At 40.6% G+C, this 17,880-nt stretch overlaps 1 protein-coding gene across 1 annotated transcript in view; it reads right to left on the bottom strand.

Annotated features, from left to right (window-relative positions):
• The window catches only part of unc5db (unc-5 netrin receptor Db), a 274,435-nt gene that overhangs the window by 26,934 nt on the left and 229,621 nt on the right, over window positions 1-17,880 (bottom strand). Inside the window, 1 exon segment of the mRNA XM_050051503.1 lies at window positions 9,969-10,140. Coding sequence (XP_049907460.1) covers window positions 9,969-10,140 — 172 coding nt within the window.

Here is a 17,880-nt window from a genome sequence, read left to right as displayed (position 1 = left end):
CCATTCTTTGTCAGGCACAAGACACAACAACAGCAACAGAGTTCTCGATGTGCAACAGTGATGAGGGTCGGAGTCGGGCTAACATAGGAGCAGAGAAAAAGAGCTGCTATGGGAGCTAGTATGTACAAGCAAGGAGTGAGTGGGGGAAAAATACATTTACTTCCTGGGGCAATAAGGCTGGAAATAGGAGAGTGGCATAAAGCGCAGCAGGGTGGCGCCGACACCTGTCTTTCCGCTGCCAGTGTGGGGTTCTACATTGAAAATAACAGGGGTGCCACTGTGTTTTGGCCTTTAATGTTGCCTTTGATGATGCCTTTGCTTAGGCTACATTTACTGCTGCCAGGATCACTGGAAAGTCTGATCATGATACCCCTTATAAATGCACTTCAGTTACCACCAACTCTCTGAAGATGCTAATGCATTCATTGTACCTGCGTCTGGCTATTAACGCTGATCTTAGTGAATTAAACTGTTTTTGCGACGAGGCTCATTTGCAATTTTGCACCAAATGTATGCATATTACCTAATTTAAATAAGTGTAAATACTTGCTTGGCAGCACAGTTAGGGATGAATATCACCTTTTATTTTAGTCTTAATTGTGCAGGATTAGCAGCTGCAAAAGCTGCGCAATCCTGTTGTGATTTCACCCAGAGTTTGTTGCTGAAGCTTGTTGTAGAACTAAATATTCATACCCAGCGCTGCATAGAGATGACTAGAAATATGTGCAAATGAACTTCTGTATACAGTAGAATGTATTATGGATGGAGTTCTGGTATGCTGCTGATGAATAATGGTGTAGATAACATAACACTGGTTTAAATCACAAAGCAAAAACCCACACAGGTTGTAAGCAGTCTCCTGAGAATGTGAAAGACCATTTCCCACATGACTGATAGTTTTAGTACATAGAAGAACACAAAATAGTCATTATGAACAATACAGTGTTTTATTTATGAGATAACAATGGCAGCCGGGAAGCACTTCATTATTTCCAACTGGAATGAAGGAATCTTTTATGTCCTGTCTTTCATTTTTTTCTTTTCCTTTGCTTTCCTATCCTTTCAATCATCAGACACTGAAAAGAAGACATTGTAACAAACCCAGGAGGAAGGAGGGGTTCTATTATACTAAGTAACGACAAGCCAAAGGAACTATCGGAAAGTGCTAACTAGAGATCTGTGTTTATGCAATGAATGAGTCAGCTCATTCGAACACATATTCTTTGTTGAGAACTTTGTTGACAGATATCATAAATGATGTGTCACCAATTCCAGTAAAATCCTAAACTTTACTTCAAGGAAAATATACTTTAACAACTAGAATTACTGCCTTGGACTTGTATGCCTCCCTCAACCAGTTAAGTTACGCTTAAAGTTTACATTCATGTCTGTAAAAAGGTGGATGCTTTACAGACATCTTCTCCCTGGCAGCAAAGAAGATCTATACAATCAACACAGTTTCAAGGTAGACACCCAAAATTAGTGTCACCAATGCTGTATTTGACCAAATGTCTCCCCTTCTGTTCCTCAGTTATGATGTTCAGTAATGGCCAGAAACTGTATTTGAAGAACATATTTGTGTTATGGCCAAAAATGTCTTCTAAGGTCATAGTGACCTTGACTTTTGATCAGGTCATTCATGCGTCCAAGTTGATGTTGGTGCCAAATTTGAGGAAATTCTCTCAAGGCCTACTCGATATATTGGGTTCAAGAGAATGAGATGGACGTAAGGTCACAGAAACCTTGCAATTTGATCACCAAATTCGAATAACTTTTTTCTTAAGTCCAGGTGGATGTTTGTGCCAAATTTGAAGAAATTCCTTCAATGTGTTCTTGAGAGACACCCATGAGAATGAGACGGATGCAAGGTCATGGTGACCTTGACCTTTGACCACACGGCCTTCTTGGGATGCTGCATTCATGAGAATGGGATGGATGGACTAATGGATGAACAACCCAAAAACATAATGCCTCCGGCCATGGCTATTGCTGGAGAGGAGGCATAGAGACCGCAAATGACGTGTAATATATGACTACTAAGGATTTGTTTTAACCTAGTTGGGAGTTAAATGGTAAGTTTTTCTGCATAAAGATCATCCAGGCAGAGGACAGCAAAGTGTACTAAATTCACATTATAGTCAGGCACTGGATCACCCAATGAGATGCAACATAAAGTGAGAAATGTTACCACTGTGTTCAGCCACATTCATATCAGGTGTCGAGATTCCTTCTGTGAATACTTTATGTTTATGCATTTTGTACTTTCTGCATCCTCATAAGCACAGCTTAACACACTGCAATATGGCACTGAATAATAATATACTGCAGCTGGGAGTGCTGAGGAGTCTTCAGTGGGTAGTGTGTATTCTAATGACAGCTGAAATAAGGGCATTTTAATGGCACTGTGCATTTGCAGGTATTATGCATCGTCAAAAGCCTCGTCTCTGTAACTTCAGGTTAGACCTCAATGGTAAGTCATTATTTCTAACCAAGAGGCTCTGAGGATCTCTGCACCCTTTTAATATTAGAGTGAAATCTCAAAGCGACATGAATCTTGTATTCATTCATATTCCCTCCGGTCTCCTTCCCTTACTCATTCGCAACACTTGCACATCCTGAGAAATTGCCCTCTTACCCTGAAAAGAAATCTTTTTTTGGTCACACAATAGCGAACCTAGAATGCTTATAAAAGGCAAGGTTAGGTAAACATGAGCCTGAACTCAAAGGAGGAGGAAGAATATATACAAACTGACAGAAAGTGGTGACACCTCCGTAAGCAAACAAGATGTCAGCAGAGGAGCTCTTCAAAACAACATCAATCTCTGACTGAACTGCCTGAAGAGAGACGACAAGGTTTCTAATCTTACAAAGATGGACAGGGAAGAAGATAGAACAAATAAGGGAAGAGAGCAACTTCTCTTTCTGTATTTTGGCATCAACTTAGACAGTCTAATGTCTGTGCATTACATATGTTGAAGGGCCCTGTCTTAGTGGGTTAGCCATCAAAAGGTTTGACTTGAAGTGTTCTTGAAGCAAGCTCACTGTTAACCCACTGATGTCCAAAGACTAATGTATGATAAGGAAAAATGCCACCACATTTCTTCTGATTGGTCTAAAGTCTTAAAATCTGGTACGGACAGACTTTGGCCAACTTTCTAACAGTACAACTGAACTGCCAACTCCCTTAATAAACTGCACTCAACTTCACCACACCACAAACGGTGTGGGTTGTAACTGCTGCAGTGGTGGGCTAATCATACATCCCATTAAACCAAAGAAAGCTTGCAGCAATTGGCTGCAAGCACAACCAAATAGTCTTTTAGTTTTGTAGATCTGGATACAAAAATGATTGACTGCAGGTAGTGTTCACTAGAGAAGTATTAATACTACCTGGCAGTGAGTTATTTTGGTTGACACCTCAAAGGTATTGAGTACCGATACCCAACCCTGCATGTGACTACTGTTTCATTCCTAAAATATAATGAAATGTGTCAAAAATACAGTAGTCCCATGTGCCCAAAGACTAAAGAGCAGATTTGGAACATTTCTTCAGATTTACATCAGTTTACCATACCACAGTAACCTATGCTGCATGGCCAAGCCTTCTCTCGAGCAGGTTAAATTCGGATGATCAGATCAAAATAAGTTAATGTGTTCTAAAATAAGCCCATGTTTTAGCATATGCAGATGATGCAGCACGGTACACATCAACAATTACGATTCATCTATTCTCTATCTATTGAAATGGGGAGTTGAAATTAGTGGTTGAGTGGATAAAGGCCAAAACACACCGGCGGTGAATGGTGCGCATTAAAAAATTCGCCCTTATTATTTTCAATGTACAATCCCACACCAGCAGCAGCTAGATGCATTTTGGTGCCTCTGGACGCACTGCCTTGTGGCACTTTATGCCACTGTCACCGCCACCATACCAACTCCAATAGCATCTACTCTTCTCTGCTCCTATGGCAGCTCGACTCCTCTACTCATCACTGATGTATAAAGAGAACTCTGCAGCTGTTGCTATTTCAGGTGTGACAAAGACTGGAGGAAGAAATATCCCGAGCTGATGATGGCCAAAAAGATATTGATTGGCGAGTCATTGCTCTGGAGATCAGCTCTTCAGGTGAGAAATCACGTTTAATTAGGGGCTGTCCACACATGATTTTAAGCTAACACAGAGGTGGAAGAGGTGCATATCTTTCAGTAAAAGCAGAAATAACTTTGTATGGTTGCCTGTTAATGAACTGCAGTGTGACGTGTCCGATGTGTGCTAGGGTGGCACTTGATGTGTATCACATGAGGCACCATGCCGCAGCAGCGCCGGTGTGTTTTAAGTTTAAGTAATAAGTTAGTAGCCATGCTTGTGTCTTAAGCAAATAGCATTGCATTTGGAACATTTTCTTTAGGTACAAAATCTATCCTACATGGATAATGTGTTGGATGGCTTCTGGAAAACACCTTGGATAACAAATTATCATGGGTGAAATGTATACATTAGATGGTAACTAAAATGAGAAATGGCATTGCTATTTTGTTTTATAGCCAACAAATGGGACCAAGTGAAGCTATGGCTACATGCTCTGAACACTGATTCCAACACACAAAAAACACATCAAAGAGCTAAAAAGGGCTGTCTATTCTAGCACTGGGTACTGGACTACTACTTTGAAAAAAAAGAAAGAAAAGAAAGAAAAGAAAACCAGGACTAAAAGACTTTTTGTTTTGTTGTCAGTACAAGGGAACCAAACTGAACCTGGCACGCACTCTCAGAAAGAAACTGTTGCATTAATTGAGGATGAAGGTCCATTATGTGGCATCTTTGCTTGTGGTAAAACAGTGATGCATGCACAGAATGATGCAGCTCTTGAATATTCTTTATATCAGCCATCTCCATCGTTTAGAAAAACATTATTCAGGACAAAGGCAGACGATGTAGAAAGCAGGCAAATCCGGCTGTTCTTCCTCTAAATAACAAGCTCTTTTAAGCACTGACAACCACCACAACAGCCAGGGGCAAACCTGTGGTATTCATTATTCTGACCCATGCTTGGCTTGCCAAAACTTTACGTCAGATTTCCATTTCCATTGCCGCCTGGATGAATATTCTCTTCATTATTTGCCCCTTCTCTTGTCTTGTTATCATCTCGCTGGTTCCTGCTCAAAAACACAAGCAAATAATGCAAAGTGACGACAGCGATTGGGCTTGTTATGCCTTTGGGTTTGGGATTAAGCTCTTGGGACTTCATCCAGACCAGTAAAAACAATCTTTCTCGCTGGAGGGAGAAAAAAAAAAAGCTGACATTGTTGGAACCCAAACACATAAAGAGCTGGAAAATACAATGTGTCCTGTTCCAAAGCATTAGAGCGAAGCTAACAAGAAAGGCAAAATATTGTGTGAGAGTTGCACCGCTGCGCTGTGTTTAGTGTTGATGGTGTGTGTGGATATGTGTGTGTGTTGAGGAGGCAAATGGAGAGTCCTGGTCAGCAGAGAAACAATCTCCATGACTCTCCTCCTGAATGCCTCACATCTAAATTCACCGTGCCATGTCTTTCCTGATCCACTAATCGATACTGCCCTTGTCTAGGGGCCCCTTATACGCCCCCCCGGTTGCAACACTCACCACCACTACTCCCACACTGACTGACAGCAGCCATGCCTCTTCCTGGCCATTACATGCTGTAATTGTTTCTTTATTTTCCTCCTGCTGGACTGCCTGTGATACCTTTGTGTGGCCTTATGTCACCCACTGAACCCACAGAGAGCACAAGGCTGGATCAATGAGCTCACCCACAAAGCCCCAACAGTTTTTATGGCTCATACATAACTCACCTGACACGTGTCATGCTGACTAACAGGACCTTTTACCACATGAAGCACATATATATAAAGGTCAGCAAACAGAGGGAGATAACAGGGTCAACAAGCCATGGCATCTTATGTCAAGGAACATGACTTTAACGTTCATGTATAAACCCACTGTCTTACACTGAGTGACATCTGTTACTGTATGGAAAAGTAAAAAAAAGGGAACATAAAATACAGGGAAACAACAGAATGACCTGATCATCTTCAAGATAAATAACAACTTATCGTGATGTCAAATGACAACTAGCTGGTGCATTGGTAGAGACAGAAAACTGTAAACTTTCCTCAGTAGCACTCAGATGCATCAAAGCTACTTTTATGAAAATAACTTTTTGTCATATTTGCTGAAACTGTCATTATATTCACACAGTAACACATGTGACAGATAGTGTGTTACTCCTCCTCGTAGTGCTTCTAATAGCATTTTCTTGCTGTTGAAAAACAATCAATCAGAGCTTAGCAGTCTTGCACACAGCTGTCAATCATGTCAATCAGTGCTCCTGAACTGTGGTCAAACTGTCAAGCGGCAGCGTTCAAATATGAATCAGTATTCTGTTACTGTATTGTCTATTTCTCACTAAAAATGGATCATAACCTTAGTTCAGGCAGAACACTATTTCAAGCTTAGTTCCAGTATGTCCCAGCTGATCTCAAACAGCCCAATTAACTGATGGATCAGCTGATTGATGGAAGTTAGTCAGCTGATAGATCACGTGATTCCTTTTTATGCAATCAATTGGCAATTCTCATTCAGGTCGCCCTGTTTAAACTGCTTTGGCCTGCCTACTGTTGCTGCTTCCTCTGCAAGCCGCTATGCAACCTGCCTCCACCCCAGCTCCTCCTGTTCATGTTGTGTCTGACTTATCAATGTAATTTCTGTTTGTCAATGATGCTGCTCTGTTCAGTTCCTGGGGGTCTTTGCTGCTGCTCTCCTGGCCTTAGGCTTTCCATGTAGGCGCATGGAAGGGCAGGGAGGTTTGCTCTCTCTGCCTCAAGGCACGCAGAAGGGCGGAGAGGTGTACTCTTTCCACCTCAGGCTTTCTGTGTAGGCCTAGGAAAGGCAGAGAGGCCCCAGAACAGAGCCATACTGCCAAATATGGTACTGCGAATGGAAATAAAGTTCTCTTTGACTAATGTGGTCCTGACCGAAATGTTTTCAGAAACCCAGCCACCATGTTGAAAACAGCAGAGCGAAAATGGTGATTGGAGGAATAGACCCTTTTTTTTTGTTGTAAACAGCGATGATGTTTTTTGTGGGCAGAGCCTAACTGGTAGCAGAACGGGATAGTAGTAGTGTCACTGTGAGCACCAAATACAACGTAAAAAGCACCATAAAGTTTATATTTCTCAACTGATTGCAATGAGTTGTTTCTATATCCATGTGTTTATCACTATGTGAAGTAAAAACATTGTTGTCTCCAGTTAATTAGAATCTCTATATTTAGCCCAGTGTTACTTTGTAATTCTCTGGCGTATCGGTTAAGTGTAGAAACTACACTGCATGCTGCTCATCCTGCTGCATATTTTTATACACACCCAGGCTCCGTCTCACCGTCGCATGATAGACTAACCTACAACTCCCAAGTAGAACAGCGATGCAATAGTGATTCACCTCACACATCAACACTCAACTCCGACTAACTAGTGGCTGTGTCTCACCCACACACGCAGCCAGAGAGAAAGAGACGTGATCCAGACTAGGCTGCCAGGTATATGGAGTTTTTTTTCCTATCTTGATTCAAGAGAGTGGTATATCAATTTGAGAGCATTATTTATTGATTTCACATTCAGATTTTGAACATTTGTCCCTCAAAACCCTGCCCTCGCACTCAAATAGCCTCTGCTTGCACTTAGATCTACTCTGTTTCTGCTCAAACTGTGTGCTCGCACTCAGATACTATGTTGCTTTCACAGATTTCCTGCTCCAACTTCAGCTCTTCTCCTTGCGCTCAAGCTACTTCTGTGCGCTCGTGGAATTCCTGCTTCCGGATTTTTTTTGTGTAACAACCCTGTCAAAATCTCCCAACTAATAGAACGCCTGGTTTATTGTTGATGAATGAAATGATCCCTGCCTCTTAGCGGGCTCGATCGCTTTAGTTTTAGAGCATCCCGTCCGGGCGGGTACTCTTTAACTGGGTTCATCCACTCCTGCCTTCCAGGAGCTTTATTAACTGTACTTCCCTTTTGGAATAAAGGGACTGTTAATTTACACACGTGCGCCCGTATTTTTTTACTATAATAGCCGCATACAGTATAATAGTAGCCACATGGCACAGCGCCCCCTAGTCGGTGTACTGGAGGAGAAAACGACGTCATCTTCATCTTTACGCAGGAGAAGGAGTCTAGCGGATTGCTGGCCAACATGGACCGTCAAAGTCAAGGACCTTAAGTACATTTTTTTTTCATTATTTTAATGGTGCTATTACTTCCTTCAGATTGAATTGATAAAGTCATATTTGCAGCACAAGAATACATCCATGATAATATGATTAGCTTTCAAGAGTTGTACGTTACATGAACACTGTTGCTAGGCAACAACTAGTCTCTATATATAGACTCTACATTCAGTAAATGTAGAGTCTGTAGGCAAACCCCAGAGATCTTGCCTCTGGAAGAAGAGCTGAAGAGCCCTGGTTTCCGGTTGTAGGCTGTTTGTAGTCCACGTGACATTGACCAATCACGTTTGAGCCAGCTGCAGTTGTTGCCAGGTTAAACGGTCCGGGAGGTGAACTAATGAGGCGGAACATAATTGGCGTAACTGCAAACTCCATCACAATGGTTCAGCATATTTACTTATATATAAACGGATTCGCCTCCTCCGCCCAAATCAAACCGGAATGCCAAAAAATCGGGGGTCTGCCCCCAGAGGCTGTATCACCATCTGCCGGAAGTCAGACGCCAAATACAGCCGATGGGTTCCGAGAATGGGCAACAACTAACAACAAAATGGATGTCACTGTGTTTATTTATTATTATCATTATTATTACTATTATTATTATTATTATTATTATTATTATTTGTTCATTATTTGTAGATACTGCCCTTGTTAAGTCAATGAAAGCAGTCTGCCTTTGTATCATTGGTGCCATTTATTGGCTATAATTTTAATCATCTGAACAATACATAGTCATAAAAATTTCCCATTATTGGCTGATTATCGGCCCCACATATATATCGTGCATACCTTGTCATGAGGTGAGATTTGCAAGGCCAGAGAACCAAAAGAACAAGCTAAAAATGGCGGAGAGGCTCATTAGAGGTGAGGGAAACTGCAGAGTTTGGCATTAATTCTCTTTAATCCCACACTCTAGACTTCATCCATTGTAAATATAAAAATATCGATTAGTGCAGCTTTAAGGTTTACAGCAACGTAAGCCTGCAGCTGGTTGAGGTATTTACTGTAGTTGCATAGGATAATAGAGACACAGATAGATCTCATGTGGGATAAAGTCAAGAGAAAACATACAGGTATCATTATGATGTGTGGACACGTCAGCACCTACTTGTTTGATTTATGATTTAGCTTCTTTCTTGAGCTGCTACATGGAAAAATATGCTATTTTGGCATGTAAACAACAAAGGAGTATGGTGGTAATATACTTGCACTTCCCTTACCTTACCGTTGAATCTAATCTGAAGTGAGACAGGAGGTCAGTACGTGGAAAAAGGTTCTGTTTAAATACTGATTCAAGTATAAAAAAAAAAAAAAAAAAAAAGATTAGCTCCCGTTATTTATGGACCCAGTGCATTGATTCCTACCTTCATCACAGCAGGATCTCAATAGCATATATTTTTAACTTTGATGCTATGACTCATCTTTTCTAGTGTTTACTTTGTCTACAAATCTGCACTTCAGTATCATTTAAAGTCTCGTCTTGAGGTGCAGCAGGACGTGTACTGCAATCAGAAGCAGTGGAAACAGTGAAGTTTGGTGGGTTTACTCTGCCTTCATTCCTGTTGACATTTAGCTCCAAAAAAACAACAACAATGGAGCCATTGAGGAAAAAGACAATGGAGGATATATGCGCCATGTCTGAGGCGAGCTAAGATGTTGATGGGCTGTATAGCACTTGACAGGTGTGGACCTGCAGCTCTCACCTCCCATTTGCTGTCCTGGGTTTTCCTCTTGAGCTGGATGTTCCAGTTCTCAGTGTCCACCTCTGCGCAGTGAGCGATGGTCATGGCCACTGGGCAGAAGAGGTCCAAGCCCGGAGGACCGTACATCACCTCTGGGCCAAGGAGGATTTCACAGCCTTCCAGTGTTTGGACACTAAACACACCGTGACACACACAAAGGCACACACACAGAGAGGGAATGAGACACACTGTAAAAACCACATAAAGAAAGTGGTTCTGGAGGGAAAAGATACAGCCTGTATGAAGGCTGTACTTTTTTCTTTTTAACGTCACTAACATGATCCATAATCTATGAAAAAAACAAAACAAAAAAAAAAACAGAAAAACTTCTCACTTCGAAAAAACAGATAAGTCACATTGTGCCTAGTGTTTCAACATGGCAGCATCTTTCTTGCTGAACGCACTAAGATTGTAGGCGCTGACATTTTTTATTTATTCTCAAAGCCATTATTTGTGCCTAATATCTTGCTTTGAGCTGCTGCTGCTACATGAAAAACTCTTGTGGACTCTTGCTCCTCGAGTTAAAGTTATTGCTACACAGCCATGCTGCAGGACTTTGTTCCAGCACAGGTGAAAAAGTCATTGCAATTTGCTGGCGAGTTGGAGTGAGCTCATTAAAAGCAGCTCACAGCAAACAGGTCTTGCCAGCGGATGGTGGCAGCAGCAGCAGCAGCAGCGGCGGCAGCTGGTTTTCAGAGAAAAAAGGGCAGGCGGGATCATGATAGAGGAGATCAATGCCTCAACAAAGCTTTGTAAGCTCACATCAGTCATCACCGATCAGACATCTGATTTGTTAAGATTTCCGTCTTTGAAAGAGGAGTGATTTATAGTTGTCGTGGGAGCAGTAGCTTTAATGTACAGTATGCTACACAATGACTGAAAGCTAACAGGTCGAGAATGAAGAGGAATGCTTAATGATGTAGGAGCAGATTAATGTTGACCTAAACACAATCTGCAGTTAGAGAGAGCCTGCATGTAAAAGAACAATTCTAGTTTATTACAACTCAGGTCTTATTTTCGGCTGGTAAACAGGATGCGAAGCCAGCCCTACAAACACAACAGTCTGTCCATGAGTAAATGAGTGGGTGAGTGAGTGAGTGATGAAGTTACATCCTTGGTCCGAGTGACTGATGACGAAAGTGTTGGTTTTTCCCCATTGACCATCACTCTTTTGTAATGAATAGGCGATGCCATGACAGAGCTGTGGGCGCCAGGCCCCGAGCAAGTGTGCCAGGCGTTGAGGCCAAATGTCATAGTAGTCAAATTGCAATTATAATATAACATGATGCCCTGAGGCCCAAAAGGGCCTCTTACCATTGACTTATATAATGAAAGAGATGTTGGAAATCAGATGATAATTATTTTTAAGTGTCACAACCCCAGCCAAATGTTTCATTTTACTATGTAAATTTTAACCATTTGGTCTGATAAAATTTCAAAAGTCTGGAAGAGCCACATGATTAAATGATTTTATCCCCATGCAAGTTAGTGGAGCGCTAAACCTGAAGTTAGCCATTTGGCTGGTGGAATTTAATCACTGGACCGCGCTCGGCTGCTGTTAGTCTCTAGTGCGCATACTCTATGGGCTGCACAGTGCAGAAGTAGTGCTGGTCATCTGGGTAATTTTATATGCAGCAGTTGAACCATTTTGGCTTCATGCACCCCGGAGCAACTTTCATAGGAATGAACAGGGCCCTGCATTCAATGTTGTATCCAGGTCTCTCAGTACATCCATCCTGGACGCTGAAAGTTCTATAATATATACTTACTGTATTCCTCACTTTCTGTATCCAATTTAGCATGATAGTATGGTTAGCAAGTTAGCTAGCTAACTAACTAGCCAGCCACTACATGAGTAAAATTAAGCGACGTCATGCTTCATCCGCAAAAGGAAGCACATTGCTACTGTCAGATGAGTGACAACTTTGTTCGGCTCATTTTCTCTAACAACTGTAGCGTTAGCATAAAAGCATGGTGGAATTAGCAAGCTAGCTGGCTAACTAGTCCAGTCGCAGTCAAAATGGCTGTTTTGGACAGAGGAAAGAGAGGACCACCTCATCAATCTGTCTGAGGAACAGCTAATGTCTGAATGACACAAGACTTAAAAAATCATGAGAAACATTATTGAAAATTATGTGTTGCAAAGCTGGAACAGGTACTGCAACCTTAGTAACAACCTTTATCAAGAGGTCGATCAGTTAATTGGTTTGGCTAATTAATTGGTGCCAATGGGACATTCAACAAACTATTGTTATCAGTGGAACTTGGCTCCAATAGTGGCGATGGCTGCACTCCCCTCTTGAGCTGAAGAGGGGAAGGTTGTGCTAAATGATCAGTGGGTACAGCTCCAGAGAAAGCAGGTCCCTTCTGCTGTATGAAAGTGTCTAAGTGTACTGTTCTTTGTTTTAAGATGTAGCCAATTTATATGATGTTTTAGGTTGGACTACAACAGCTTGGCAAAGTCTGTGACTGAGTGAATGTCGCCACTTCCTGTTTTACATGGTAGACCACCAAATACTAGGCTTTGACCTAGTCTTATTCTATTTCCATCAGTTATGATAACATAGAACCAATTAAAGAAACTGCTAGTATCTGAAACAACAGAGACATCACTACAACAGATGATGAAAATAGTTTAGCTGTATCATTTAAACCACTTTATTTGGAGGTGAACATACCCCTCATCAATTTCAATGAACCAACTGAGTTGGCACGGGGAGGTCCCAATGCAAAGGGCTCCTGAGGAAAAATACAAGGTCATCCAGCAAGAGTTTTGATTTTAAGATGACTTTTTGGGCATTTTAGCTTTCGTGAGATATACAGCAGTGTAGAGAAGGACAAGACATAGAGCAAGAGAGAGAGGACTATGACGTGCAACACAGGTCCTTGTCCTTGGCTGAACTGAACTGTCAACACTGAGGTTATGTATGCAGCAAACATTAAGCTATTAGGACATATCATCTAGCAAAAAATGTAACTTATTTCAACATTTGCTGTAACACAAAGCAGTGTCCACTGGGAAAGCACTGCAATGACCATTCAATGCACACATTCCTGCTTGAATACCTTTTAAAATGAATGATGAAACTGCACAGTGCACTTATTTGGCTTTATTTAGAGTTATTACTTTGTCTTGAGCCAAGCACTCTGTGATGTCTGATAAAGAAAAGGTGGATTATCCTATTGCATGCCTTGTTATATTTGAACATGTTCGGAAATGTATAGTGTTCCGTAAATAATTGCATTTGTCCAATACTTTGATTTATGACCAAATACTTGCAAAACCAAAGTCAGCTGTACTTTGTTTCGATACTAATTAGTAACTAGCAGCATACATTTAGGTAAAAGCACTGCTGTGTCTAAGAACAGTCTCACAGAGCAATGTGTGGGTTTCTAAAATAAGTAAGCACACCTAAAATGTTGGTAATAACCCCTCATTGCAAAGAAATTAAGCAACTGCAGTAAGTCAACCCTGGTTGAACCAGGAAGTGGGTCTCCAAACTATGATGGACATGTAGAGCTGAGAGGTTTGGTAAAGCTGTCCGATTTCAATAGCCAGAATAAATGTTGGCATTGTAAGTTTCTGCAAACCACGTATATGTTACATTTGTATGTTATTATGCTGCAGATACACTGCAACTTTACATTTCAGCAATGATGTGATTAACATGTGACTAACTTTGGAGGTTGGTTTATTCACAATTATTGGAAATGCTGGCCATAACCACAAAAATACTACAGCTGTGATAAACCAGAATTATTCTTTGGGACATTTAATGTTGCAAAAATACCACTGTCCACACTCTTAATGGCTAGTAAAAGTTAATACCACATACCATGTCTACCACTTTCTCATTCTCGTACTCATTTTTTTCTCTAGCATTCAGAGAATGTTAATTGCTTTTCTGTAAAAAAAAAAAAAATAAATAAAAAAATATAAAAAAAGGGACAGAATTGACTCGCACCGCTGTGCACCTCACTGAATACAGCATGGCACCAACACCATAGGGGTTATGGATTTGCTTCCCACTAAGACCAGCCATGCTAGAGCTCCTGCTGTGCTGCTTTTGAATATAAGCGTCACTTTAAATGACAAATTATGTACAGCAAGAAAAACTGATTGTCTACTTGCAGTGCAATAATTCACTTAGAATTGTCTTGTCAGCCTCAGAATGATACAACTTTATTTATTTCTTTTGACAACCCAACTCTTAAAAACGTTTTCATAATGAGACATGTTACATTAAGTGTCTGAGCTATTACAGAAGTGTCTACTCTTCCCAAGTACTTCCTCAACATCTGACCTACCATGTCACTGCACAGTCACCTCACCCTCTCCCTATATCTCTTAGCTCACAGTCAGTTTTTCTGTTATGTCAACAGCATCCCTGCTCTTGACTGGTCTGGAGAGAGCTCTCGATCCCTTAGCCAACAACGCTGAGCCTGATCACACATTTAATGTAAAGTGCAGGCAAGGAGCAGATTACCTGCTTGTTAAGTAGCCTGCAACTCGGGCCCAAGAGTCCAGCAGCAACCTAAAGAAGCGTCCAAGGCCTGCGGGCTCTCTCAATTCCACTTGTCATCACGATGAAGGGCTCTATACTGCAGCTTTTTGAGCCCCTAGATGAGGTGCATTGTTTAAAGTGAGCAATGACTCACTCCTCGGGGACCCAGGGAGCCGTGCAAAGTGGCAGATTGGGCCGGGAGAGGAGACGGCAGGCTTAATAGATGCACACATTAGCACGCTCCATTAGCTTCGCCTTTATTTGCTTGTAGTCTCCCACCTGTTTGTCCCACTGTGCTTTTGTCCATTTTTAAGTTGATGCAGACACCTTATGTGGGGCATGGATACATTAATCAAACAGGCATCTAGAGGTGAAGCTTCATGCATTGCTGCAAATATCCAGCAAAGACAAGCAGCTTAACTTCTCCTGCTTTGATCAGTCACAACATCTATCTTCTGCTATTTTCTCCTTTTGACTGCACAGCATTCATCAAAACAATTTCAGTAATCAAGGACTGACAAAGTTACTTGATTGAAAGAACCGCTCTGTAGAACATTTACAAAAACTTAAGCTAATCACTGATCTGTTTATAAAAACACATCACAAAGCACTGTGCCTTGATTTATAATACCGTCACAGTGACTATTCAACTAACTCTAATGCCACTTCATCGCTATTCTCAGACCTTGGTGTTCTGCAACCCACTTGACGGGAAAATGAGTATAGGCAACAAGGCTAATCACTTGAAACAACTCACTGTGCTATTTGGTCACTTATCATTGAGAGAGCTACTCAAATAACTAAAAATAATGTCTGAAATCACTGAACAAGATGAATAAATGCTTGAAGCTCATGATACAAGCTATTGGCATACAAAGAATGTTATGTTTTGCGAAGTTCAGGCATAATTGTGTATAATTCTTACTTTTGCACTGCAGACAGTGATTCCTGAATCATATCCAGAACAAAGTGTTAGGGCCAACTGTTGGCTGATGTTTAACAACCAGTTGTTATTTATTACTACTATTATGAATATTGATCATAACAATATGTGGTATTTTGCCATTAACATTATGGAGAATTTCAGTGGTTTAACTGCTCTTTCAGAAGTGCATCCATCCCCATGTACTACTCAACATGACATTACAACTTATAAGGCTCACAGTTATTGGTAATGAGTTCATCAAAGGAACCTGAATGCCTACCAATCAATTGTTCAGTCTCCAAAGTCTGTTCTTCTTCTTTTGATAAAGTCAATAAAGGACAGAGGTGTGTGTGTGTGTGTGTGTGTGTGTGTGTGTGTGTGTGTGCGTGTGTGTGTGTGTGTGTGTGTGGATGTTAGCTGAGTCATGGGTCTATTTCAACAGAAAAAGGAAAAGATGATGACCATACTGAAAATCAATGTCCAGTTAAATCCCCATCCCTTCAAAACAAACTTGAAATTTTCAAGTTTTTATAGGTGATACTGCCCTCAAAGTAAAGCAATAAAACCTTTAAACATGTCATTAAAAAAGGGCTTATTTTTAAGATATGGTTGATTTTATGTCAGGGCCTTAGGGGTTGCAATGTCAATCGATGTTGGGCAGTCGGCCCACAACTCATTGCCAACAATAAAAGTGGCATTGTGTGTTTCTGCAAACCACACATATTTTACATTTGCACGTTATTATGTTACGGATATGTTGAAAATTTATGTCTCTTTACGTTGCAACAAAACTGTGGTTAACATGCAAAAAAAACAGTATGGTTATGGTTAGGATAAGATGTTTTGGCTTAAAATAACTGCTGTTTTGTGGCATTGTCGCATCATCTTCATAGAAAACAATCGCTTTTTGTGGCGCTATCCTGGCAGAGAACGCAGGGACGTCTTCATAGGGTAAAAAAAAAAGAAGAAGAAGAAGTAAAAACAAAAAGCTTTTCGTGACACTACCGATAGCGATATCTTGATGAAAAAAACCCAACTTCTTTTGTGGCACTTTTCCAACTAAAAAAAGGAATGAGGAATTTGTCTGGAACAGTGCTCTGCAACCTGACAGGCTACTTGCCTAGGTGACACAGCGTATACCATCCCCTCTACCTCCTCATGACAAAGTCAGCCCATACACTGTCTCTTTAGAAACATTGACATGATACATATGACACAACAGATGAAATGTAGTTGTGGTTTGCAGAAATGTCCAGTGCCAACATTTTCTTCTGGTAACTGGGCTGTTTAAATGCATAATAACTCTTCATGGCTCTCAGAGGATGATCCCTTGGTCTTTCCTCTAGCGCCACTATTACGGCAAAATTTGCCCTTGTACAAATCTAATGGGCACAATATATGTTAAAGTCTATGCAGTCATTTTCCCTTAGGAGTCTTTTCAATTCTGGATACTCTATAAGCTTTTCTCTAATATCAGCACCAGTCCAAAATGCAATTTGAAATTTGAATTTTAACGATTTTATTATTTTTACCAGTATTGTGAAATTTTCAAATCTAATTAGCCACAGAGAAACATCTACAGTGATATGTTTGTGGTTCACAGTGTAAGGACATGAAACATACTCTACTCCATCTGTTGTCTAAATAAAACACGTGGAATAGTTAGCTGTTTCTATGATAGAGAAACCAATTATCAAATTACCAAATATGCCAAAATACAGCTGTTTGTATCTATGTCAGGTTAAAACTGGTATTAAAATAAGAAAGCAAAAAAACGTATTACTGGTTTTATGCTGCTCTGAGTTTCTCAAACAAAACAAAACAAAACAAATCTTGTTTTCTTTCTTTCTTTTTCAATATTTCTGTTACATGGAAAAACTCAGAGCATCTGATTGGTGAGAATGATATGACCATGCTGCTGTGCTAATGGAATTAATTCTATTATCTTGATGATATCAAGACAACAAGTAAAGGAGGAGGAAGTTTTGAGTTTGCACAAATAAGAAACATCATCAACAACAAAACACATGGAAGCAAAGCAGTAAACAAGGAAGAGTTTTTCTGAAATACAATAAAAAAAATATGTATTCAAAACAGTTGCAGTTGCATTACATAAAGGCCAGGGCTATATGAGTTTGAGACTGTCCTCCAAAATATGTCTACATAGGTTGTATGTACAAGCAGCAACTATAACCCATATATGGTTATTGTTGGGCTGCAACCTCTTGTGGCCATAGTAATTATTACGGATGCAAAGGAGAAAGTCAGGGGCAGTGTTGGGGAAGGGTTACTTTAAAAGTAATCAAAGTATGTTACTGCGTTACTTTTTAAAAAAGTAACCAGTTACTTTACTGCGTTACTCCCTGAGAAAAGTAACTCAAGCACTTTTAAAGTACTTTTGAGTATTCTACATTTCCTATTGGGCAACGGACCACAGGGCGCT

Source organism: Epinephelus moara, chromosome 8, assembly GCF_006386435.1.
Source record: "Epinephelus moara isolate mb chromosome 8, YSFRI_EMoa_1.0, whole genome shotgun sequence".
Classification (NCBI taxonomy): Eukaryota; Metazoa; Chordata; class Actinopteri; order Perciformes; family Serranidae; genus Epinephelus; species Epinephelus moara.
This window is presented reverse-complemented; position numbering and strand designations above follow the sequence as displayed.